The sequence below is a fragment of the Trichechus manatus genome, unplaced genomic scaffold (assembly GCF_000243295.1).
Source record: "Trichechus manatus latirostris isolate Lorelei unplaced genomic scaffold, TriManLat1.0 scaffold00010, whole genome shotgun sequence".
NCBI lineage: Eukaryota > Metazoa > Chordata > Mammalia > Sirenia > Trichechidae > Trichechus > Trichechus manatus.
The window spans coordinates 14,050,561-14,077,095 of NW_004443946.1; the positions used below are offsets into that span (position 1 = coordinate 14,050,561).

The 26,535-nt window shown below is 37.8% G+C and overlaps 1 protein-coding gene across 1 annotated transcript in view; it reads left to right on the forward strand.

The window, feature by feature from the left end:
* The first annotated feature begins 1,208 nt into the window (after positions 1-1,208).
* SYT16 (synaptotagmin 16) overlaps positions 1,209-26,535 on the forward strand; it is a 96,165-nt gene continuing 70,838 nt past the window's right edge. Inside the window, exon 1 of the mRNA XM_004370930.1 lies at positions 1,209-1,775. Within this exon, the coding sequence (XP_004370987.1) occupies positions 1,262-1,775 (514 nt within the window). The 5' untranslated portion in view covers positions 1,209-1,261. The remainder of the gene's footprint in view (positions 1,776-26,535) is intronic.

Sequence of the window (26,535 nt, forward strand, 5' to 3'; positions counted from 1 at the left end):
TTGGTTCTGATAGAGACTTGTGTTAGTTTAAACAGAGATGTTGGCAGTGTCTGACATACATGCCAGATGCCCATAAATTGCATGGAAAATAATCTTTGTGACATAGTGGAAAAAATACCTCATGGAAGGGAATAGGAGATCCGTATTTCTAATTTTGGCTCCAATCCCGCTGATATTATTTAAGACTTTGGGAAAATCATCTGTTTCCACATCTCTTGATGATAATACTGCTTGCCTACCAACTTCATGGAAGAGTTGTGAGCATCCAATGAAATGATATACATATAAAGGCAATAAGATACACACACACAATACACATATATGCATATGTGTATATGTATGTATGTATGTATACAGGTATATGCATAGCTGTTTTTCTCTAGGGTCTTCATAGTGTCCTGTTGTTCAGTTGATGTTCTGTAGCTGCTTCCTTCAGGTTGTGAATCTTGGGCAAAGAAGTGTCTCTCAGGAGTCTCACAGGTTGTGGAGAGCTGTCTTCAGGAGGCTGGGACAGAGACAAAGGCAATGAGATACTGGGCACATGTCTGTAGTAAGCTGGATGCTCTACTTGCCCCCCTCATTTTTTCAGTGATTATGTTTGTTCCCTAAGAATAATTTCTAGAAATTGCATAACATATAAAATTCTATTTAAAGATTTATTCAAAGCTTAATTTCAGGCACATATGTCCTTTGAAAGGATAAACCTTTGTGTCATGAGGCAAAGATGCTTATTAGTCTGCTCTCTGGGATCTGCAGGCTCATAGATGGAGCATCCAACCTTTCTGGTATTTTGAAACGTCATGCCCAACTGCCTCTTTAATGAAGATTCATTTACCTTTTCACACTGTTAAGTATGGTCTATGGGGGATAGACTTCTCTTAGTCCACATGAATAGAGCCCATTACTGCTAATGGAAGTTTTGCACATGCCTGAGGAGGTGAATAGGCATTGAATAATCTACATTTAGAATTCACAAATCATTTTTATTTAGGTGTATTAATATTTCAGTGATGATCTCTTTTGTCCTCAAAAGCTGTTTGAAATTGATTGTAGGTATTTGGTGATGGTTTTGAGGTTATAACTTTAACAGGTATAAGTATTTCTTTCCTCTGTTTCAGCTGAGAAGTTTTGAGAGTGAACTATTCACAGCCATTAAGAGACTTCCAATTTAATTTTTCATCATGCTGATTCTGTAGTTCACATAAGTTCAGAGTACAGGAGGAACTGAAAAGTGGACTTCATAGACATCAGCCTGCTGGCCATGGTGTTGGCCATGGCGTCTCAGGATGCTCAAAACTTCTTCCAGCCTCTGTCTTCCTGGATGTCTCGGGTTTATGAAGCTCTTCAGCAAGCAGGCGATACACTATCTGCTTCGCTGGTTAACTTAAGCAAGCAAGGCTCTAAACTGAGTGACCAGGACTTAGATGATATTCAGATTCAGGAAACTTACTTTGAAGATGAAGAACAACACAATGATTGGAGTCAAGAGGACACAAATTTCTTGTTTCTTGAAGTGGATCATTTCTCTTGTTGTAATAGTGATTTACAGGACTCTGCCCAAAGTACAAGCCCCAGCACTGGCCAACGTGCAAAGGACTCATATTCCATAGTGTCCCAGCGGCCCAATCAGACTCTTGATGACAAAAAGCTACCACATGTGCTTTCTTCTATTGCTGAGGAAGAACATCACCTTGAAAAGCAAAGCAGTGGCCTTCAGCATGGCTTTGACAGTCAGCTTGCTGGTAGTTTAGAAAATGTTAATGGAAAAAAACAAGGTAAGCTAGCCAGCAATCACTTTTTCTGGGTTCTTCCAAAGGGTCTTTCTACTCGTTGATTTCAACTTGTTTTAATTATTATATGAATTTTATTTTATTTTCTTGCTTATAGCTTTCCACATAGTGGCTTCTCATTGAGAGGTGCGATCTTTAGGAATATTTTCAATGTATAAAACTTTGAAAGATCCACCATGTTTGTGGGCTCCATATTTCAAAACAATAGTTTAAGGCAAGTGAACTGGTGAAAACAAGTTTCTGGATTCTGTTTGAGATGCTCCTTATACACATGTCATACTTTTTAAAATATCTTTTAAAATGTTCTCTTTTTTCCCTCTGGGTTAGGAATCTCTAGATGTTACTATATTATTCAGTGTGAAATCCTGTGCAAAAAGCCATACTCGTTGCAGAATTTTTAGTTGATAACACTCCAAGAACACTTTTCACAGTGTTTCACTGAGGTGTGATGTGGGATGACATTAGATAGGAAATCTTTGAAATAAAAATAGCTTGATTTTCTTTTAGCCTTGAATGGGAAGGACATATTTAGTAAAAAAAAAAAAAAAAAAAAACCCAAAAACCTTTATCCTTTTAGAACTGAGCACATAGTAGGGCCTCAATAAATGCACACTAAATCTGGTAACAATGTAATTAACTGTAAAAGTAGCTGTAGTGTGTTCCGGCACAAATTTCTCATGCTTCTAATACTCTAAGCCTGAAGTAAGGACATTCCACTGGGTTGAGAGACAGAGGTATGTGGTACGTAGAGATTTGGGGTTTCTGTATGATACATGGTTGTAATGCATACAAAACTCACATAGATTAGTGGGTCATTTATGGGATATAAAGGTGAAATCATTAGTCTCCTTCTCTGAGAAACCTGGCTTCTCCAAAATACTTCATTGTCTCTTTATCTGTTTTCAGTGATTCCTCTTAGCTTTATCTTTTTAGGGAAGTGTTTTATCCAGATACATGAAGTCTTGCATATAAGGACACACCATTTCATATTCTTCTTATAATTCTTTCCTGGTATTCTTATTTAAATTAAAGTAACACTGAAGTGCTAAATTAAATTGGTGAAAACTGAGGTAGGCTGATGTTCTTTCTGAATCTGCTAAACTATAAATAATTGCAATTTTCAGTCTTTTGAAATTATCTAGAGGGATAATTCTAGAAATACCTGGGTTAGCAACAGAATTTCTTAGACTTGACTTTAAATTTCTGCTCCTATTTTAGAAAATGCTTGCCAAAGCTGAACTATATTTAAATAGTTAACATGAATTTGGCTTAATAGATGCTTAATATTGGCATTTTTGTTAATTTTTGTAATTGTTGTAATAATCTAATGGCAGTAAAACAAATTGTGTTCATTTATCCATTCAGAAGATGTTTATTCATTGGATTGTAGCCTCCTGGAAGGCAGGGACCATGCTTAGATTCATCTCTGTATCTTTAACATCAAACGCAGCATTAGGTATCTGGTAGGACATCAGATAATAATGATGGAACAGCAACAAGGAAAGCTAACAATCCTAAGAGGTAGATACTATTATTATTCCTTCTTTACAGTTGAGAAAATTGATGCTTAGGAGTTTAAGACCACAGGCAGACTGATTCTAGAGCTTACACACATACTCTCTCTCTTTTTTAAAAGGCGTAACTTACATACAGTAAAAATTCATCCTTCTTAGTGTACAGTTCTGTGAGTTTTGACAGACACGCAAAGTCATCTAATCACTACTACAATCAAGATATAAGACAGTTCCATCACCTCAAAAAATTCTCTCATGTCCCTTTATAGGACTCTTTCCCTACCTCCAGCATCTGGCAATCGCTGACCTATTTTCAGTCTTTATAGTTTTTACTTTTCCATAATGTCCTATAGATGGAGTCACACAAGTTTGTAGTCTTTTGAATCTAGCTTCTTTCACTTATCATAATACATTTAAGGCTCATCCATGTTGTTGAGTGTTTCAGTAGTTCACTTCTTTTTTATTGATAAATAATGTTCCATTGCATGAAGGAACCAGTTTGTTGACTGTTGAGCAGTTGAGGGTTATTTGAGTTGTTTCTGGTTTTTAGCAATGTGAATAAAACATTTTCAAAACTTTTTTTTTTAATATAAATTTCTGTTAGGTAAATACTTAGCAGCTGGATTGCTGGGTCATATGGTTGGCATATGTTTAACTTTATAAAAAAAAACTTCCAACGGTTTTCCAGACTACCATTTCGTATTCCCAAAAGTATAAGAGTTCTAGTCACTGCATATCCTCACCAGTACTTAGTGTTGTTAGTTATTTTATTTTCTTTTTAATTTTGGCCATTCACATAGGTTTTGGACTATCAGGGATGTTTGTGTAACAAAGAGCCTTAGAAGATAGAGATAGTATCTCCCTCCAGAGCAGAGGGAAGATTTGTTTGCTGTCCAATGTCTCTCTTCAGGGCAAAGCTTAGGCAAGTGACATGAGTTTTCTAAGTTTGGTGTTCCTTGACTGTGACATAAGCCCACTGTATTCACAGAATCTACCCGAGCCCACCTCTGCATTGCCCCCATGGGACTTGTGGGGGTATGGAGAACAAATGTGAAGCTCATATTGCTTGCTGTGCTGTGAGTAATAAACTGTCCTTTGTCTCTGACCCAGGAGTCTCATGTCTTCTGCCAACATCCATAAAACCATAGCAGGCTAATTTGTTAGCTTGCAAGTAGGGTAAAATCTCAGATCCTTCACAGTTCTTAACAGCTCATTTTTGTTTTAATTTACATTTTCCTCCTGACTACTGTATTTTTACACAAATAATGTGCATGTTATACATTTTTTAATCAACCACGACCCCCCAAACCATGAGGTATTTTCGTAAGCGCACTAGGCTAGTATTTTTTAAAACATGTAAAAAAATTGGCATAGTACGCTTACAAAAATACCTCACGAGGGGAGGGTGTGGTTGACAAAAATAAAATAAACCAAAAATGTACAGAATGTGTTATTTGTGTAAAAATGCAGTAATGACGTTGAGCATCTTTTCATGTGGTTATTTGTTATCTGTATAGCTTCTTTGGTAAAGTATGTGTTCATATTAGTCCTTAACAGAATTACGACTTTAAATCCTACCCATATCTTTCCATTTCTCAGTGAAAATAGGAGCAATAGAAAATAAAAGTGGCATGTATGTGTAGGCAGATATGGGGAGGGACTATCTCTATAAAGAGAGAGGTCTTGTAATATTGGCTCCTCTCAGTTGGTCAAATATTTATTGAACACCTACCATGTACACAGCACCATGGGGAATGCACAAGCATACACAAGTATAAACCATGAGCTTCTCCTTCAGACTCACTGAAAAGCTTGTATCTTTTGTTTAATTTGTTCCAGAGAAGGCAAAAATGTTTTTAATGCCCTAGCTCTTTGGTGGCAGTGGGAGTTGGGAATGCGGCAAGGGACTAGAATGAGACAGTCTCTTTGGCTCAATTCGCTCATGACTTTATAGATGGAAGAGCTTTACTAAGTTGTCTCTAGGGAACTTTCATTTTTCTCTCTCTCCCTGATGTGATACAGCCCACTAATTTACTTCAAATATATTACAGCCAATGAACAAAGGCTCTCATTCCTGTCTTTCCTGAAAATATTTAAATGCCCCGAGGGCCCTACGAAACTAGGATAAGTGACTGGACTCCCAGATGTATGAATGTTAACACGCTCGTGTTTTGGGATTTTACCTGCTGGCTAACAATCTTAAAGAATCCTCCTATGCTCATTTCTTTTTTTCCTTTACACCAAGGGATAATGTAAGCTGCAGTATCTGAGCTGCTTTGCAGTCTATTAAGGAGAAGTATTTGTGGATACACTAGGAAAAGGCAGCATTTTAATCAGTGATTTATGTTCACTTTTTAAGAAGCCCTGTCAAGCCTGCTTTTCCCATTTAACCTTGAATTCTTTTCATAACGTTGTATCTTGATTTTATGTTCCTTAATGTGCCATATTTTCCCCTACAATAGATTTTAAGCTAAATTGGCCCAAAACAAGAGGGATGCTGAATGCTTTTTGTAACCATGGAAACATTTCTGGGCACTTACTGAGGAACTGGTTGCCAATAGTAATGTAACAGAGAAAATAGATACACTTCATTTAGCAGTTGCTGATGATTAAGAGGCAGAGAGACTACTTATAGTGCTGTCCCAAGATAGGCTTTTCGGTTCAAAGACCCAAATCCAAAACACCAACTTCTCAGTAGAGACACAGTGATGACACCTTTGATATGTGATGGGAAGGAGTTCTAATTGCAGTTAAAAATCATCTTTGTTTTCAGTTCAGAATTTTTTTTGAAGCTGTTTTATAACCACATGTATTAATTTCCAAGAAATGTGCTATTTCCTGAAATAGCTTGCTAATGGAATTAATGTGTTCCAAGTATGTTGTTGTTGTTAAGTGCCATCCAGTCGATTCTGACTCATAGCGACCCTGTGTACAACAGAACAAAACATTGCTCGGTCCTGCGCCATCCTCACAATGTTGCTATGTTTGAGCCCATTGTTGCAGCCACTGTGTCAGTCATCTCATTGAGGGTCTTCCTCTTTTTCGATGACCCTTTACTTTACCAAGCATGATGTCCTTCTCCAGGGACTGGTCCTTACTGATAACATATCCAAAGTACAAAAGATGAAGCCTGGCCATCCTCGCTTCTAAGGAGTGTTCTGGCTGTACTTCTTCCAAGATGGATTTGTTTGTTTTTCTTGCAGTCCATGGTATATTCAATATTCTTCACAAGCACCATAATTTAAAGGTATCAGTTCTTCTTTGGACTTCCTTATTCATTGTCCAGCTTTTACATGCATATGAGAGTCAGGCACATCTTAGTTCTCAAAGTGACATCTTTGCTTCTTAACACTTTAAAGAGGTCTTTTTTAGCAGATTTGCCCAATGCAATATATTGTTTGATTTCTTGACTGCTGCTTCCATGGGCATTGATTGTGGATCCAAGTAAAATGAAATCCTTGACAACTTCAATCCTTTCTCCATTTATTATGATGTTGCTTATTGGTCCAGTTGTGAGGACCTTTTTTTTTTTAATGTTGAGGTGTACTCCATACTTAAGGCTGTAGTCTTTGATCTTCATCAATAAGTGCTTCAAGTCCTCTTCACTTTCAGCAAGCAAGGTTGTGTCATCTGCATATCACAGGTTGTTAATGAGTCTTCCTCCAATCCTGATCCTCCATTCTTCTTCATATAGTCCAGTTTCTCGGATTATTTGCTCAGCATACAGATTGCATAAGTATGGTAAAAGGATACAACCCTGATGCACACCTTTCCTGACTTTAAACCACGTAGTATCCCCTTGTTCTGTTGGATCAGTTGCCTCTTGTCTATGTACAGGTTCCACATGAGCACAATTAAGTGTTCTGGAATTCCCATTCTTCACAATGTTATCCATAATTTGTTATGATCCACACAGTCTAATGCCTTTGCATATTCAATAAAACATTGGTAAAAATCTTTCTGGTATTCTCTGCTTCAGCCAAGATCCATCTAACATCAGCAATGATATCCCTGGTTCCATGTCCTCTTCTGAATCTGGCTTGAATTTCTAGCAGTTCCCCGTCGATGTACTGCTGTGCAACCATTTTTATCTTTAACAAAATTTTACTTGCATGTGATATTAATGATATTGTTCAATAACTTACGAATTCTGTTGGATCACCTTTCTTTGGAATGGGCACAAATATGGATCTCATCCAATCAGTTGGCCAGAGAGCTGTCTTCCAAGTTTCTTGGCATAGATGAGTGAGCACTTCCAGCATTGCATCCATTTATGTATTGGCATATAAAACTTTAGAAACAATCTTTGACTAGACGATAGGTATTAGAAAACAGAATAGCAGGTTTTGAAATCATGGTGGTATAATTTGACTTTTCAACCAGATTACTAGGCTAATGTAACACGGAAAAGAAAATCTTTTAGTGTTTTTAGTTACTGGTTGGTATCAATGCTTTATGGATTGAAGGTGTTTTGTTCTGTCTGTATTCTTGGGATTGCTTGTGGTAACTGAGACTAAATGGTATCAGACAATATAACGCAGCTGATTCATAAACATGCAGTGGCTCCTTTCTTTTCTGTAGGATACATTACTGCATGAAAAAGGTTGCATCCTGCCCTTCCTTTTGTTGTAATACTGGAACTTTGCTTTTCCATTGCATGAGTGGTTTCTTGAAAGTAAATCTGCCCCTAGTAAAATTTATCTTCACTTGTTAGTCTTGAGAATTTGCCATCAGGTTCCTTGGTTTTCCGAAATTGTCCAGGGAAATCATGAAGCTACAGCTTCAGAATTTGTTTTCTTAAAGCATTATGAAGTTAATTTTCTTGATATTTTGACTCGCATGTTTCAGAAAAGCTAGGTAATAACGAGCATGTTAGGGGCTGACATACACAATTTTCAGAGCCTTGGAATTTAAGGCAAACAGATTGTTATTGCCAATTTTAATTATTTTGCAACTTTGTATAGTTTTTAAAGAAAAATTCAAGCAGTCACAAAATCCTACATGAACACAAACTAGAACAGGCAACTTGTATAACTGGTCAAAATATGAAGTCAGTCTTTATCCTGACTTCTGCATGCTATGATAGAATGCTGGAACATTTTTTAGGCATAAGTTTAAAATGAGAAAATAAAGTCCTTTTTTCTATTTTCCCATTCTTACTATCATTAGGAATGAATTAGAGGCAAGTTATATGCCAAATAACCTTAAATCCCATTTTAACAATTCCCAAGGAGTCAGAAATTTTTCTTTAATAATAATGGAATTACTTGATAATAAAAAAGCTCAGGAGTATTCTTTGCCCTAAGACTCAGAAAGTAATAGAGCCAGGTGTTATTTTTTTCCCCCCAATTATCTAGCCTAAAGAAGAGAAAGCTGGATCCAGGCAGGAACTACAAACTTAATAAAGTCCTTTTCTCTTTTACCTTATTTCTTCTTGCTGAGATTCTTACCTGTGTGTTTGTGTGTTGTTTATTAATTTTTTAAAATACTGTGGAGATATTATCCTCTTCTCTTGAATTGGAATTGACTCGATGGCAATTTTTCCTGCTCCCCCCCAGCCCCTCTTTAGTAAACCTCCTTTCTTCCTCCCCTGGTATTCTTCCCAATATCCACTGCTGAGGAAAGAGAGTCTTGTTTCCGAAATAGAACCTTATAGTGGGAAGAGTTTCTGAGATGTGATTCTAAGTTCCTCTTCTCTTCGACCTCTTGCTAATTATGCTTAGGGATGGTCTAGGTCACTGTTAATTGAGTTTTTAGTGCCCTTTACATTTCCTAACTTTTAAATTTATGAAACATTTAAAAAACCTGGAAGAATATAGAATAATACAACAAACACCCACAGATTCACCATTTAACTTTGCCAAATGTTAACATTTTGCCATGTTTAATTTAGATTTACTTTAAAGAAGTCAACCAGGACAGATAGAATTAAAGTCCCCTGAGAATCACTTTTTGTTTCCTTTTCCTTCTCCCCTCTCTGGGGTAAAGCAAATGTCCTAAATTTGGGGATTTTGATTCCCATTGTGTTCTTATCCTTTTGCAGCAAATATGTGTATATACAAACTACATATAGCACAATTTTGTATGTTTTAAAACTTTATACAAATAGTATAATACTGAACATATTATTCTGCAACTTGTTTTTTCTTCCCACTCAGTGTTAGGTTTTTGAGTTATGCAGACATATGTGGATTTGGCTTATTTTAACTACTATAGTCTATTGTAATAGTATACCATTTATCCATTCTTATGTTGATGAATATTTCCCAATGTTCACTATTATAAATAATGTCATGTCAATATAAATGTAAATGTCAAAGGTGTGGTGAAATCCACGTGAAATTGTTCACTACAGATTAGCAGGTAAACCCAAGTAAGCCCTTACCTTGCTTAATGTAAGCCAGTACATACCTTGCTTTCTGGTTAATCTGCCCTTGCAAGTTGAGCACATGTACTGGAGTTTATTTAGATGGGCTGTATAAAGGATACAGTCCTATTTCAAGACCTTTTCTGAAATGAGGTAATTTCTTCCCCGTTGATGTCCCTTGAATAAATTCCCTTTCCTTTCCCTACTTTTGCTTCAGGTGGTCCAAATTAGTTTCTTTTCCTATGAACAATGACAGTCATAACCAATAATGTATTAAATACATTAAAAGACTCTAACTATTACACATTGTCTATATTTTCCATAGCAAGTTTAAATAATGAATGAGTGAGTGAGACCATGGGTCAGTGATACCGAATTTTAAGGGGGTTGCAGGCTCCTTTGAAATTTTAATGAAGGCTATGAACTCATCTAGAAAGATACACACATTACATATCAACAAAATTTTATAATCAAATTTAATGGGTTCATGGACCTCCTTTTGTTCATCTATGATACTCCAGATGAAAATATGCAAAATTTACAAGGGGGAGATAATGATAATACAGACAGAATTCAACCATTATACCATTTCATTTGAAATATGGCATTTTCCCTAAGAAAATGAAATTGGAGAAATGCATTAGGATCTGTGCTGGTTCTTAAACTGTTACCTCTCAGCTCCAAATCCACTCTTCTATATCCTGCTTTGGATATTGGGACTGGACTTCTGCAAACTACAGTTCTCCTTTGCCAGGGGGCATTCTCCTATTTTGTGCCAAAAAGAATAGTAGAGGGAGATTGGGAGATGGTAGGAGAGAAGGGACTTCCTTATTCCTGTTTTACTCACTGTTCCCATCAGCAGTTGGTTCTAGTCTCCAAATGATTTCAGCATTCCAGAACAGCTTCATTGCATGCCCCCCTTCATGATTTCCCTGGACAATTTCGGAAAACCAAGGAACCTGATGGCAAATTCTCAAGACTAACAAGTGAAGATAAATTTTACTAGGGGCAGATTTACTTTCAAGAAACCACTCATGCAATGGAAAAGCAAAGTTCCAGTAACAGCATCAGTCAGGATCTTTTCCATCCTCAGATGTCTGAGTCCCATCTTAGTGGAGCCCCTCTTCTGAGCTCCTGAAGTACTAGAAGCAGCCAGGAAATGAGCCCTCCTCAGATGTCTGAGCATCATCTCTTCAGGAACCCCCGTCTGAGATTCTAGTTTCTCGTAACCTCAGCCTCTTCCCTTTGCTTCCCTGGCTCTAGGGGTTGTGGCTGCTTCCTGCAGTTACAATTTCTGAGTTATCTTCCCTTTCTATGCATGCAACACCCAGTACCTGTGGAACCAATTCCCAATATTAAATTCTCTCTGTTGAAATACTTGCTGTGGTTTCTGTTTTCCAGACTAGATCTTGACCAATATAGTAATTAAACTGTTAAAGCAGGTGTATAGATCTTGAAGTAATCCATATTGATTGCACAAGTGCTAGAATCTGCAGGTAAACTGAGACTTTCTGGAGATTATAAGTAATTGGTTAAATAGCCATGTAAGTCTCACCCATATCTGATATTCATCAGACAAACAAATAAATATAACGTATCAGGTGATAAGTGTGATGTAGAACAATACAGCAGCATAAGGGTCTAGAAATTAATTAGGTGGGTGTATTTTATATAGGTAGTCTTATATTTTTAATAGAATAACCTCTCTGATAGGGCAACATTTAAGCAGAGACCTAATGAAGTGTGGAGCCCCTGTGGTGCAGTGGAATGAAGTGAGGAAGTCAGCCATGCAAATATCTAGGGGAAGGCAATTTCAGGCAGAGGGAAAAGTAAGTGAACAAGCCACAGGGTGGGGTGGAGAGTGTGTTCAGGGAATTATTTGTAAAATGTGGCCTTGCTCAAGCTTTACAAACATCTGGTCAACAGTGATACCATCTAGTTATTACTCTTGAATTTCTGCTGTCCTTAAAATTTTCTGATACTTCATAATCAGGGATTATCAGAGGAGATTTTCATGTTCATGGAAATATTTTAAGAACTTTTATATAATTCCAAAAATAAGTTTCTTTAGAGGAAAAGAAACAATTGTGAAGTTGAAGCTTCAAGTACCATCTTCTTAGGCTATAATATCAGAGCATATTTCAAAACCAAAATGAGAACATCAAGTTTCTTCTGGGACTACCTAGTTTCTATTTTGTTTTGATCCCACAAAAGGCAGCCACTGCGAAATCTATGCAAGGAAAGTTGGAAGATCGTTCTCCAGCATTTAGATCCGTAATGACAAGCAGTTACTTTTTGAGTCTGTGCTAGATCAATCTGAACATGAACCACTATTTCTTACCCTTGATACTTCTCTTTGGAATTTTGGACTTACTCTTAGCTATAATGACACTGAGGCAATTTTCCTTATGTCTCAGGAACCATGCCATTCCACAACTGAACTAAATTCAAATTATATTGGGAATTTCTCAATTTGTTATAAACAAAAAAATAAAAAGGAGAGGGGAGCACTCCAATAATTGATAAATCTGGGAGTAAATCTGGTTTCCTGTGGGGTTTTATCTAGAAGTTCCAGTGTTAGCTTTGAGATCTGTTTTCTCTATCCCCACCCTCACTCTCTTTTCTGCTTCCATCTGGGTTGGCTCCATTCTCAAGCTTCATGTGTATTGAGATGGCTGCCACAGACTCCAGGTTTATAGCCTCTTAAGTGATAATCCAGTGGGGAAAAAAATGCCCATTTTCTGGCAATTAAAAACAAATCCTGGGATTGGTACTAATTGGCTTGATTCTCTTGGCTTGGCTTGAATTATGTGGCAAACCTCAGCAATTACTGAAGACAGAGAAATGCAATGCTCTGATTGGCCAGACCCAAGTTATGTGACGCCACTCCTGGAGTTGGGGATAGAGAGAGCTTCACCAGAAATATGGTCTGAGAGTGGAGGAAGGTAGTTTACCAGAAGAAAATCAGGATTCCAAAAGTTGGAAGAATAGATGTTGGGTGGCAAAAAGAAAAAAAAAAAGATCTCTACTGCAGGAATCAATACCTGTCATGGGCATTGCCACTGTCTTTGCACAGTACACCAAATACAAGCCTGTTTCAAGAACAAGCTTAGATTCCTTATGTCACCACATATGCCGTATGTCACCACAGGTGCCATAAGCAGCTGCTTATCAGCGCTTATGGGTGCACGTTTGCCACAAGTCAGAATTACAAGCATCATCCATCACTTCAGATTCAGATCTTGGATATTAGAAAATCTCTCTCATTCACCTTTGTAAACTGGTTTGAATACACAATTGGTGGTACAGGCTCTGTATTAGTTATCTATTACTGCAAAACAAATTACCACAAATTTGGTGGCTTAAAACAAAACAAACTTATTATCTCAAAGTTTCTATGGGTTAGAAATATGGACATGGGATAGCTGGGTTCTCTGCTCAGGGTCTCACTCACAGGCCACAATCAAAGTGTTCGCTGGTCTGCATTCTCATCTGGAGGTTCTACTGAGAAATAATCCACGTCCAAGCTCTCTCAAGTTGTTGGCAGAATTCATTTCCTTGCGAATGTAGGACTGAGGGCCCCAACTTCTTGCTAGCTATTGAATGGGGGCCTCCCTCGGCTTCTAGAGGCCACCCACACTCCATAGAGGCCACTCACAGTTCCTTGCCACATGGGCTTCCCCAACATGGCCACTTACTTCATCAAGCCAGCAAGTAGAGTCTTTAGAGTGAGTCTGCTAACAAGAGTCTTAGATAGTGTAATGTAATCACAGGACATGGCATCCCATCACCTTTGCCATACTCTACTGGTTAGAAACAAGTCATAACTCCTGTTCACGCTCAAGGAGAGGGTGTTACACAAAAGGGTGAACACCAGGAGGCAAGGATCAGGGAGAACCATATTAAAGTCTGTCCACCACAAGATTTTAGATTGGCCATTTAAATAAAGTAAAAAAACTGCAGGAAAGGTCAATGCTACTTACTTGCCTTCATATATGTTATTTGCTCTCACAGATTTTTTTTTTTTTAATGAGGAAATTGTATTGTCTTAAAAGGCAACTTCTACTTTATCTTGGGTACTCAGCAAGTGGTACCTTCAGGAATTATTCCTAAAAAGATTTTGACTACAAGCTAAATCTATAGACCTGAACTGATCTTTAAATTGTAAGGGGTATAAAGAGAATGCAGACTCCTCAGGAAAACTTACCACTGGCACATGCTTTCTCATGGGAAGTGCCAAAGAGACCTTGTCAAGAGTCTTTATTGATTTTGTAGATCACTCCGGGTAAAAAACTTCTTGATTGATAATATTAGTAATAATAAATATAACAACAGTGATAGGTTTTCAATAAATTGTAACCTTAACTATGTGATAGATATTTTATATACTTTATCTTATTTAATCCTCTTAATAGTTTTGTGAGAGATGTAAGTATGTGTGGGTGGGTGGGGTACTATCCTTATTTAAAGAAAAGGCAGCTGTTTTATGGCAGTTAAATAACTTACTCAATGTCCCTAGCTGGTAAAGAAGCTGAGATTCCAAACCACATGTGTCTGACTCAAAGCATCAGTGTTCTCCTCATGGTACACACTCTCTGAAAGTGGGTTGAAGCACTTCCACTTCTATTCCATGCCTTTGCTTCAAGGAGTCCAACTCAGCAACAGTTACTGGTTACAAAGAAATTACTGGACATTATAGTTTCTGAGAGTGGAATTAAACATTCCTAAACTGAGTTTAAGGAATTTATGGAAAAATACACTGTATTTGCACTCCCCATTTCCCTACCTCCTACTTACTTCTTTACTCACTGCAATTTGGCTCCTGTTCTACCACTCCAATGAATGTGCTCTTTTTGGATCACCAGTGACCTCCTGAATTGCTTAACCTTATAGTCAGCTCCTGGCCCCATTTTACTTGACTTGTTTTGGGACTGAACATTGTTGAATATTCCTCCCTTGAAACTCATTCCTCACCTGGCTTTTGGACTCCACTTGCTTCTGATTTTTCTCTTGCCACATCAGCTGCTCCTCTTCATTCATCTTCCTCTTCCTCATCCTTCGATACTGGTTTCCCCCTTACACATTCCTCTACGACTTCTACTACAAATCTTCATCTCTAGTTTGGACCTCTCTCTTGAGCTCTGGGTTCATATATCCAACTGCCTATTGAGCATCTTCACTTGGATAGCATCGCACATCTTAAATTCAACATGCTTAAAAACTATCGTCTTCCTTTCTTACATCAGTCTGGGAAACCCAGTCATCTAAATAAGATAAAAGTTCTTCTCAACTCCTTAATCCTAGCTGCACCTCCACCATATTTTGTTCAATAGTCCAATACTATTGATTCTGTCTCTGAAGTTTCTCTTTATCTGTCCTACTCCTCTCCATCCCCTCTACCTTAATTCGGATATGTATCCTCTTCTGCTTGGTCTATTTTAGTAATGTCCTAACTGATCTATTTCTATGTTTTTGCCATCTCTTAGCCATTCTCTAGGCTTCCCTCAGAATGTTCATTCTAAACTATGCGTCAGATTTTATATCTTCTTATACAAAAGCCTTCCAGGAAGACTGCTTTCCTCTAAAAGATACATAACCTTCAATGATCTGGGCCCACTGCCTTCCAGCATCCTGAAAGACTATGCATATTTCACCCATAAAACATTTGGTTTCTTCTCCTTGCCCTTTTGCTTACCTTGTGAAAACTGCTCATCTTTAAAGAATCAACTCAAGCATCAGTTTCTCTAGGAAGCCACCCCTGTTTTCTTTTTCCAACTTGTCACATTCTCTCCATCCCACCCCCCTCCTGCTTTTTTCTGGCTCACTGAAGTTTATAGACTTCCTGATGGCAGGGGCTTGTGGTTTTTTTAATCTTTATATTCCCAGCATTTAGAACAGCAACATGAATGAAAACATGAATGACTTAATGAATGAACATAAACTTAATCTTAGCTGCTACCATCACATCTCATCACTTTTAAAAAAACAATCAGCCTATAAAGATGGTAAAGTAATTATAGATGTTGGAAGAATCTGGCCAATGACCTCTTCAATTTTCTTAACACTTTTGACATTTTATTTTGGAAGACATAAGGCAAAAAGATTATTTTAAGATTTGCTTCTCTGATCTTTTCCATCCAGCATTAAACCCTTGAGTTGATTTCGACTCACAGCGACCCTGTAGGACAGAGTAGAACTGCCCCATAAGGTTTCCAAGGAGCAGCTGGTAGAACTGCTGACCTTTTGTTTAGCAGCTGAGCTCTTAACCACTGCACCACCAGGGCTCCCATCCAGCATTAATGAGGACTAAAAGCCTTCACTTTTAGTTGTTACTTAGTTATTTCTCTGGGATGTAAGGAAAGACACATAAGTCCTGCCTCTTTGATTGAAGTCATGGAGCTCCAGTTGTACAGGCTACTGTAGCATCACTGTGTGGAGTGGCTGTGAATGGGCCCATTTCAGACAAGTTGGCAATAGTAAAACCATTACAATATCTCTTGTAGAGCCATTTGATATACTCTGGCAACATCTACTGAGTACGTGCCAGGGACAAAAGATCAAGGGAGTAATAACTCCTCTTTGGCTATCCAGCAGTGGAAATGAAGTCATGCTATTTCAGTTCTCAGTGGCACAGCCCCAAGGCATTCTCACAGGAAACATCCCCTTGTTAAAAGATTGTTAGCTAACAATCTAGCTAAGATGGGAGAGATGTTATATATACTAGAGAGGCATGATCATCCAATATTAGAGTAGATAAATATTTATATTGCTGATCATCAAGTGAGTCTGTGAAATATTTTAACTACATTTTTGCTTTATTGTTATGGCATTAATTATAATAGAATTCTTGTCAAACTATGTAAGTATTTGATCCCCAAATATGTTTCTAAAACTATGATTTTATCTACATTGGAATTGTATTATTATTTGTGACGTACATGATTGAGCTCCCCTGCTAGACTGTAAGCTCCTTTGAATAGGGACCATGTATTAATCATCCCTGTATCCCATTACCACTGTACTTGACACTGTGACTTTCATATGCTAGATTCACAATAAATGTTTCACAAATTAAGTTGTTGCGATAGTTAAACTTTGCTGAGGTTCTGGCATAGCTCTGTCAGACAAAATAGAAGTCTCTAAGAGAAATATCAAAAGAAATCTTGGTGGTAGGCTTTTTTTGGCCTGTTCTGTAGTCAGGAATTTTTGAAATGCGGGAATTCTTTACAAAGAAAATTTTATAGAAAATTGATATTCATGAAAGGAGTCCCTGGGTGGTGCAAATGGTTAAGCACTGGGCTACTAACGGAAAGGTTGGTGGTACGAACTGTCCCAGAGGTGCCTTGGAAGAACGGCCTGGTGAGCTGCTTTTGAAAGGCCATAGCCTTGAAAACTCTGTGGAGTGCAGTTGTACTCTGACACACGTGGGGTTGCTATGAATTGGAATTGATTCAATGGCAACTGTCTTTTTTTGGTTGTTGTTTTGGATATTCATCAAATACTTATTAATAGTTCTTTAAAGATCCAAAGGTTACGTTATTGGTGTAGGAAACTAAATGTTTCCTCATACTTACCACTTTCACTTGGTCTCCTTCACTTGATCTTCAAGATTTCCCTGACCTCCAGATATCATCACAATCTAGGGCTCAGCCTTTGGACTTCTTCTTTCTTCCTAATCTCATCAAATCTAAAGGTCTCAAATAGCCTTTATATGTTGGTGAGTCTACAACTACTCTTGCACTATCCAAGTGCTTGCTTGCAATTTTAGTTGAATGTATGATGGACATCTCAAACTTAATATGTTCACACCTGGATTTCTGTTTTCCTTTCAAATTCCTATCCTTCCCAAAGTCTTGCCTATCTCTCTAAATAGATACTTCATCTTTCCAGTTGCTCAGGCCAAAAATCCTGGAGTCACCATTCACACCTCTCTCTAATAGATATAATCCACCAGCAAATCTTGTTGGCTCTACTATAAAAATATATCTAGAACCAGACCATTTCTTCTCATCATCGCTGATGCCATGGTGCTTTAAGAAACCATTCTCTCTCTCTTGTCTTATTGAGTTTGCCCCCTAACTGATTTCTCTGTATTTACCTTTCTTTTCATATGTCTGTTCAGAGTGTTCCTTTTAAAACTTAAGTTATAGCATGTTATTCTTTTGCCTGTTAATAGTTTCCATCTCACTTAGAGCAAACGCTAGAGCTCTTGTAATGGCTGCAAGGTTGTCTGTGATCCAGCCCCCTGTCAGCTCTCTAACTGTATCTTAGTACTTTCCCCCTTACGCACTCTGCTTCAGCAACCCTACCCTCACTGGCTTCTAAAATAGCAGTTGTGCTTCTTCTACAGGGCTTCTGCACTTGTTGTTCCTGGAATGTCTTCCTTCCAGATGTCTCCAGGGTTTGCGCTCTCCCTTCTGTCAGGTCTTTGTTCAGATGTGCCCTTCTCAGTGAGGTCTCCCCTGATCACACAAATTTAAACTGCACTTTCCTTCACTCTCCAGCAGTCCCCAGCCTCTTTCCATGCCATATTTTTTCTCCACAACACCTTTCACTATTTGACCTATTATACTTACTTTTTTCTTTGTCTTCCTCCATAAGGACAGGCATTTCTGTCTATTTCTTTCACTGTTGTATCCCAGCACCTAGGAGTACTTGTCTCATGGTGATAAGATATCAACAGTTGTTGAATAAATGAATAATTTTTTTTTTTTGTATTTTGTATACCCTGTTCTCAAATAGTTTATTCAGATAGTATTCACAAATTAAGTGGCTGAATTTACTGTGAGATGTTTTTAGATTTGTAATAAGTGGACCTGTAGGCTATTGCACAGGAGGAAGATGTGGCAGTCTGCTTCTGTAAAGATTTACAACCTTGGAAACTCTGGGAGCAGTTCTGCTCTGTCCTATAGGGTCGCTGTGAGTCAGAATCGACTCAGTGACAGTGGGGTGGGTAAGCTAGTGAAATGTAAGCAGTGTAGCCTTTCTTCACTTTTCACAATGCATTAGAAAGAAGTAGGCAAAAAACTTTAACCAGGAAAAAAAAATAATACACTGTTGTAATACAAAAGGTAATACAATGTAATACAAAAGCCTTATATTAAGGCTTACATTTTACCAGAATTAGAATGGATTATTTCTAAAAGAATCTGGGAACCTGGAAGAAAACACATAAAAGAACATATTTTATGCAACTTTTTCCTCATGGAGTGAATCAGCCCCAAATTCTGAATTATCACAATAAGCACATATTCTAGTGGGAAAACTGCTCTTTGGAGCACCTGGGTTCAAATGATAACACTGCTACTTTTTTTTTGCTGTGTAAACCAAAAAAAAAAACAAAAACAAACCCATTGCCGTCTAATTGATTCCAACTCATAGCGACCCTATCGGACAGAGTAGAACTGCCCCTGTAGGGTTTCCAAGGAGTGGCTGGTGGATTCAAACTGCTGACCTTTTGGTTAACAGCCAACCTCTTAACCACTACACCACCAGGGCTCCTTTTGCTATGTAACATGGGCAAATTACTTAACCTAAAGAGATCTTTTCTCGTCTCTAACAGGAGAATGACAGCACCTAGTTAAAGGTGAGAGCCTATGCAAAGCCAGGCACAGAGTTAGGCATTCAACAGACATACTTTCTTTTCCTCCATTATTCCTACTCTCTTTAATTTTTTATATTGTCTTTATGGTCTTCTGCAAATTGAAGACTGGCCTAGAATTAGCTCCAAGTTTTCAGGTATTTGTTTCTTTTTTAGAAATTGATGGAGTTTTATTTAATATAAAAATTTGCAAATCGGGGTAATATTTAGACTAGGGAGTCAAAAATGCTCCAAAGATGAGAAAACTTCCAAAGACTCTTATACCCAACCTCATCAACACGCCATGGAAACAGGGCCAGAACAGTGTTTTTATAATAGTTTACCCTAAAACATAGCTTCCAGTCAGACCCTGGAGTTCCTGTTTCTCGAAACTGGCTACACAGATAATTCTTCAAAAGAGCTCCATGCCTAAGGCAAAACAGTCTCCACTGAGCTTCTTACTAGGTTTAGTGACTTAAAGGTGACTTTAGGAAACCAGTTTCTTCAAGGCTTACAGTTCAAAAGGACACCTAAGGGCAAACAGCCTGGGTGGGTCACCCCAACTCCACGGTCCCCAGAAATCTGGATTCCATGAGAATTAATATGGTTTCTCAGTCCCCCACCCCCTTATATTTAGGATTCTGCTATGGAATCTTTGATCAAAAACATTCAACAGTGGTAGCTGGGCACCATCTGATCTTCCTGGTCTTGTGGCAAAGGAGACAGTTACTAATGGAGGCGATCAGACATGGAGTCTAGTTCCTCCTCTGTCTGGCTCTCCTTTCTTCCGCTGCTCTAGACAACAGAGAGCAATTGTTGTACCTTGGATGGCTGCTCGAAAGCTTTTAAGACCGCAGACACTACACAGTGAACTAGGAAGTAGAACAGAAACATTAAGAAAAATATTAGGCCAATTGACTGAAATGACCCACAAAACCATGACCCTAGGTCTTTGAACCAAGAAAGCAAAGCCCATGAAGTGTTTGTTTACACATAAACAGTGTCACTAACTGCTTTTCATGTGCCTTGACAGCAACTGTTTTCTGCAAAACCTCAGATTATGTATTATTAGCATAAACAGCAACATTCATCTATTAAGGCACAAACTCCTCCTTGGGAGACTAATAGAAAATCTAACGCTATTTTATTTTGTAAAATCATAGCTCAAGCTTCAGATATTTCTCTAGTTATGATCTTTACAACTTTGCTAAATTTATCAACGGAAACTTTTGAGAATTACAATTATCTCAGCTATTTCAGTAACTAATAGTACTGTGCTGGCTGCAGAATAGGCAATGGTAAGGGTTTTTCTCATCTCATAATTCTTTTATCCTTTCAAAGTTTCTTGTCTACACTTTACATTTCTCTCATATTTTTAATTTTTCCTTTTGGTTAATTGATAATATATAAACAAACAGGAATAACCAGTCTAATCTGCAGATAAAAAAACGAACCCACTAATTAAATAGTTCAGGAGAATGGAGAAAATGGTTTCTTATGTCCAGAAAATAGAACATTACAACATCAACATTCCCCACATAAAGCCCATCATACTCACAATAATCCTTTAGTCCACTCAGTCCTATGCAGTTAATTTCTGTTAGACACGATTCTGGATTAGCAGCAGTCTGTGAACTCATCAGCTTCTACACAAGGGTTCTGGAAATCTTGATTCAGTCTAGTAGTATCCACATTGAAAATATCACAGTCCCTTTCATAAGTCCAATATAATCCATTTTGTTGGAAACGCTCTGGTCAAGCACTTTCAGAGAGTCAGCAAAGTAAAAAACTATCTGCAGACAATAAAACTAAAAAATGACCATGGTTACTTTATTATTGCTAATAAAGCCTTGATGAGAATTCATTACAAAATAATGTAAAGAAAATAAAGTCAATTAAAAAAAAACTTCAGACAAAAATATCTCTAAACATAATGATTAACCCCATTTTTCAAAGAACTTCAGATTTAACATATAATAATCTTGAGACATAATACCATATAGTCAGGATATACCAACAATATACCAAAATTATCAAGTTTCTAAACATCTGAATATTAATAAAAATCCATTGGTAAATGATGTGAATTCCCAGTTAACCCCTGGCTTCGATGTTGCTAGATTTAAATTAAAGAGAGAAAGCTGTAGCCAAGTTAGCAGTCTAAAAAATAACTAAAATTATGACATAATAGTATGCTCTTGTTGTTTAATATCAGGCAGAACGTAAGAGGAGACACACATATATTTTTAACCCAAAGAAAATTAGGTACTTCTCTTGATTTGACAACACGTTTCATGTAGCTCACCACGCATGAAATAAGCCTTATTTTTTTTCTAGCACCTTTCCCTTACAAAGCAGGAACAAGTCTTTTTGTGGCATTTCATGACGTTTCAAAGTTGCCAGGAGTTTATCAAAGATCACCGAGAAACAACAATATTTAACAAAATGACAATAAAAGATTTTAAAGGTAAAAATCTTAGCTTTTTCAAAAGTCTTGAGGCTTGGTTTTCAACATGAACTCAGGAATTTATTCTAATGAAACATTAAACCTTTGCCTTTGAGGCAGATTACACAAAGGATAAAATTAACTCTTCAATCCAGTGATTAAAGACAATTTTGTCATTTTAACAGTGAGAAACACAAATTTTTAAAATACTATTTGATAATAAAGTTCTTGAAAATCTCATAAATTACCCCATCAAACTTTAGCCAAAAAAAAAAAAAACAAAAAACTTTGATCACATCAAACTAATTCCCTTTCTTATAAACCTTTTAAATTTTCTATCTTTTTACTATCGCTTATAGTACATATCTCTTAAAGTACAACATTTTAAAGTGGCAAAATGAAGACATTTATTAACAGATTCAAATATATATATACATATCTTTTCTGTGTGTCATAAAAAGCAAAAGTATATAAAATGATAGTGACTATCCATTAACTCAATTTAATATTAGTAAATTACCTAAACATCTTTTATCTTTATGAAATCTATTTATACCACAAAACATAATTACTGCTGAAATAAAGTTTGTCGAAATAGTCTAAATCTCCATTCAAACTTTTACCTTTCTTTCTTCATTTGATAGAATTGCAAACACAGTGAGCCTCCTTTAGCTAGCTGGCTGTGCAATCAATCAGGCGGTAGCCAGAGTAGAGTCTAAGTCACGGGATGTCCCCTATTCTACTTGGTGAGACAAGTGTGTCTAGCAAGGAGGAGGTACAGTCTCTTTTCCTGGGGCCCCTAATGAGGATGAACACCCACTATCTCATTTAATTTCCTGGGGCCCCTAATGAGGATGAACGCCTGCTACATCATTTATAAGTCCCATTGTGACACCATAGTCTAAATGGTGGCCTGCTCATCATCTCGTTTTGTTGTCTTCAAAGCCTTGGGATTTGCAGGAAGAGGACTTAGTTAAGGAGATTCTTTTTTTTTTTTTTTTTTAAATAAGGAAAGCCTTTTTACTTTTTCCCCATAATTTATTAGTTAGAGATGCATTTGGATTAACAGAGATGGTTTATCTGGGTCATTTCATAAATCACATTAAACCATTACTCAAGAAATTTGCCTGAGAATCTTGATGGAGTTCTCATATTGAACTCTGAAGACTGCCTTATTGTGGTTCATTATTTTAGTGGGTTGGAAAGAAGGTTAGAGTTCCTAAGACCCTTAAAACCTTCACTGATTTCGTTTTCTTAAAGACCCCCCCCCAGTAGAAAGGTAAAGTAATTTAATATGCCACCTTACTGAAGTTTACTACAGAGTTTATATAATTTTTTTTAAGTATCCCTGTCAAATTATTTCTCTTTTAGGAGAGCAGCTACAATTCTAGGACTGTTCTCTTAAACATTCTTCATTCTTCTACAGATCTTTGGAGCGTTCCCATATTTACGTATAAATTTGCCCGGGAAACGCAGAATTGAACTGAGTTTAGAGGTTCAATTTCAGAAGTTTTCCACATTTTTCAAATGTTGGGGAGTAACAGAAAGCAATAGAGAGTCTACTTCACCTCGTAAAAGAGCTTCCATATTTTCACTTCCCCCTCCACGATTTCGCTCGCCAGCATCCCTGGCTCCTAGCACAAACCGCGGACCCGGGTCTCGCTGGCAGTAGTCTCCGTCCACTGGGATGGCAGTGTCTCCGTCCACCGGGACGGCAGTGGTCTCTGTCCACTGGGACGGCAGTCGTCTTTGTCCACCGGAACGGCAGTCATTTTTGTCCACCGGGACGGCAGTCGTCTCTGTCCACCAGGAACGCGTCTTCGTGGAAGTATGCCAGGTCTCTGCGAAGCTTGGCTAAAATTCCCAGCGGGCACCAGGAGCCTTCCAGTACCAAGGCTGGACGTTTCTAAATGAGCTGGAAATTTGGTCCTGACAGGTTCCAGCGGCGCGCATGACCACTGCGCTCAAGAGGGAACCTCGTCCCCAGCGTCTGTGCGCGCAGCTTGCGCCCCTTGGCGGTAACCGCCAGTACCAAAATTCACACAGATGCGCGCCAAGTGGGTCTTCGATAGAAACACAAGTCCTGAGCTCTCAGGATGCAAGTACTTTGAGAAAAAGGTAAGTTGAGAAGGTTCACACTCATGAGAGGTGACATTTTATTCTGTCTTGGAGTGTGAACAGTTGGTGAGTTTTAGACACGTGTCTACTGACAGTTGGTGTTGCTCATGGTTTTATTCCTTGTTGGGGGTTTTCTTCGGAATCCTTCCCAGAGAACTCATTTTGTATTACAACTTTTAAACCTGTGTTAGGTTTTTTGTTTGTTTGTTTGTTTTTATTGTACTTTAGGTGAAAGTTTACAGAACGAATAGTTTCTCATTACACAGTCAGTACACATCTTGTTTTATGACATTGGTTAACAACCCCACGACCTGTCAACACTGTCCCTTCTTGACCTTTTTTTTTTTTCGGTGAAAATATACATAGCCAAAGATACACTATTTCAAAAATTTCTACATGTACAATTCAGTGACATCGATTACGTTCTTCCAGCTGTGCTGCTATTCTCACTATCCTTTTCCAAAATGTTCCATCGCCATTGTCTTCAACTGACTGTCCCCTAGGCTTCCCATTAAACCTTTTGAGTTGCTGTTGTCCATTTGATCTCACACAGATAATTCTTTCTTTTTTTTTTTTTACCTTAGATGAAGGTTTGCGGAACAAATAGTTTTTCATTAAACAGTTAGTACACATATTGCCCTATGACAATGGTTAACAACCCCACGACATGTGAACACTGTCCTTACTCAACCTTGGGTTCCCTATCACCAGCTTTCCTGTCCCCCTTGCCTTCTAGTCCTTGTCCCTGGGCTGCTGTGCCTCATTAGTCCCGTTTTGTTTTATGGGGCTGTTCCAATCCCTGGCTGAACAGTGAACCTCGGAAGTGACTTCACCACTGAGCTAAAAGGGTGTCTGGGGGCCATACTCTCGGGGTTTCTCCAGTCTCTGTCAGGCCAGTAAATCTGGTCTTTTTTTGTGTGTTATAATTTTGTTCTACATCCTTCTCCAGCTCTGTCCAGAACCCTCTGTTGTGATCCCTGTCAGAGCAGTCACTGTTGGTAGCCAGGCACCATCTAGCTATACTGGACTCAGTCTTGTGGAGGCCTTGGTGGCTGTGGTCCGTTAGTCCTTTGGACTAATCTTTTCCTTGTATCCTGTTCTCTTCATTCTCCCTTGCCCCCGAAGGGATGAGACCCTTTATTAGGTTTTGTAAATATTTTTTCAAATATGCTTTTATATGGTGTTAGTATTATTGATCGTTTTGGGGGTTTGATTTTTCCACTGTTTTTACATTTAGAACGATTCAAGAATAAAATCCCAGCCCTGTTTTATATAAAGCCCATTTTCTCAGATATCACTCTAAAGCAGGAAGGTGCCATGGTGAAAACGAGCCAAAGATAATCTGAATTTGAATCCTACTCCAACCATTTTTGTCCTATGTGACCTCGGGGCAAGTGATTTGGCCTCTCTGGGCCTCAGTTTCCCCGTCTATGTTACCTCATAGTTATCAGTGTTTAATATGTGCTACATGCAAAGCATTTACCTTGGTGCTTTCCCTGTAGTAAGTTCCTAGCAAATGTTAACCATAGAAAGTTCTTTCCATTGACTATTCAAAGGAACATAGTAGATTTTTTGCAGAGGGCAGGGTCTGGGGGGTGGTTTGTCCATTTTGGTGTATGGTGTGAAGTGCAGTTTTAACTTGGGGTTTTTCCAATTGACTATAGTTTTTCAAAATATCATTTGTTGAACAAATTCTTCCTCATTGATATTTTAAACTATTTTTTAATTGTGGTAAAACATACATAACATGATATCACCATTTTAACTATTTTTAAATGTAGATTTCAGTGGCATTGATTATATTTACAATATTGCACAACCATCATCACTATAAATTGCAAAAAAAATTCCATTACCCCAAACAGGAACTGTATATCCATTAAGCAATAACTCCCCATCTCCTCTTCCCCCACAGTCCCTGAGAACTTCTAACCAACTTTCTGTCTCTATGAATTTGCCTATTCTATATATTTAATGTAAGTGAAATCATGCAATATTTATCCTTTTGTGTCTGGCTTATTTCATTTAGCATAATGTTTTCAAGGTTCGTATTATAACATATATTAGAATTTCATCCCTTATTATGGCTGAATAATATTCCATTGTATGCATATACCACATTTTGTTTGTCTGTTTATCTGCTGATGGTCACTTGGGTTGCTTCCGTCTGTTCTCTATTTCAGAGTAATGCTTCTATGAACGTTGGTGTACAAGTATTTGTTTGAGTCTCTATTTTTACTTTTGAGTAAGTATAGTAGAATTACTGGACCATATGGTAATTCTGTGTGTAACTGTTTGAACTTCTGTGAACTGCTAGACTGATTTCCAAAGAGGCTGCACCATTTTACATTCCCACCAGCAATGTATGAATGTTTCAGTTTCTTCATATCCTCGTAACACTTGTTATTGTCTGTTTTTGATTATAGCAATCCTAGTAGTTATCGTTGTGGTTTCGATTTGCATTTTGCTGATGGCTGATGATGTTGAGCATCTTTTCATGTGCTCATCAGTCATTTGTATATCTTTTTGGGAGAAATGTCTATTACAGTCCTTGGCTCATTTTTTTTTAATTTATTTTTTTTATTGTACTTCAGGTGAAGGCTTACAGAACAAATAGTTTCTCATGAAACAGAAGTACACATGTTGTTTTATGACATTGGTTAACAACCCCACAACATATCAACCTCTAACTTCTCAACCTTTTTTTTTTTGGTGAAAGT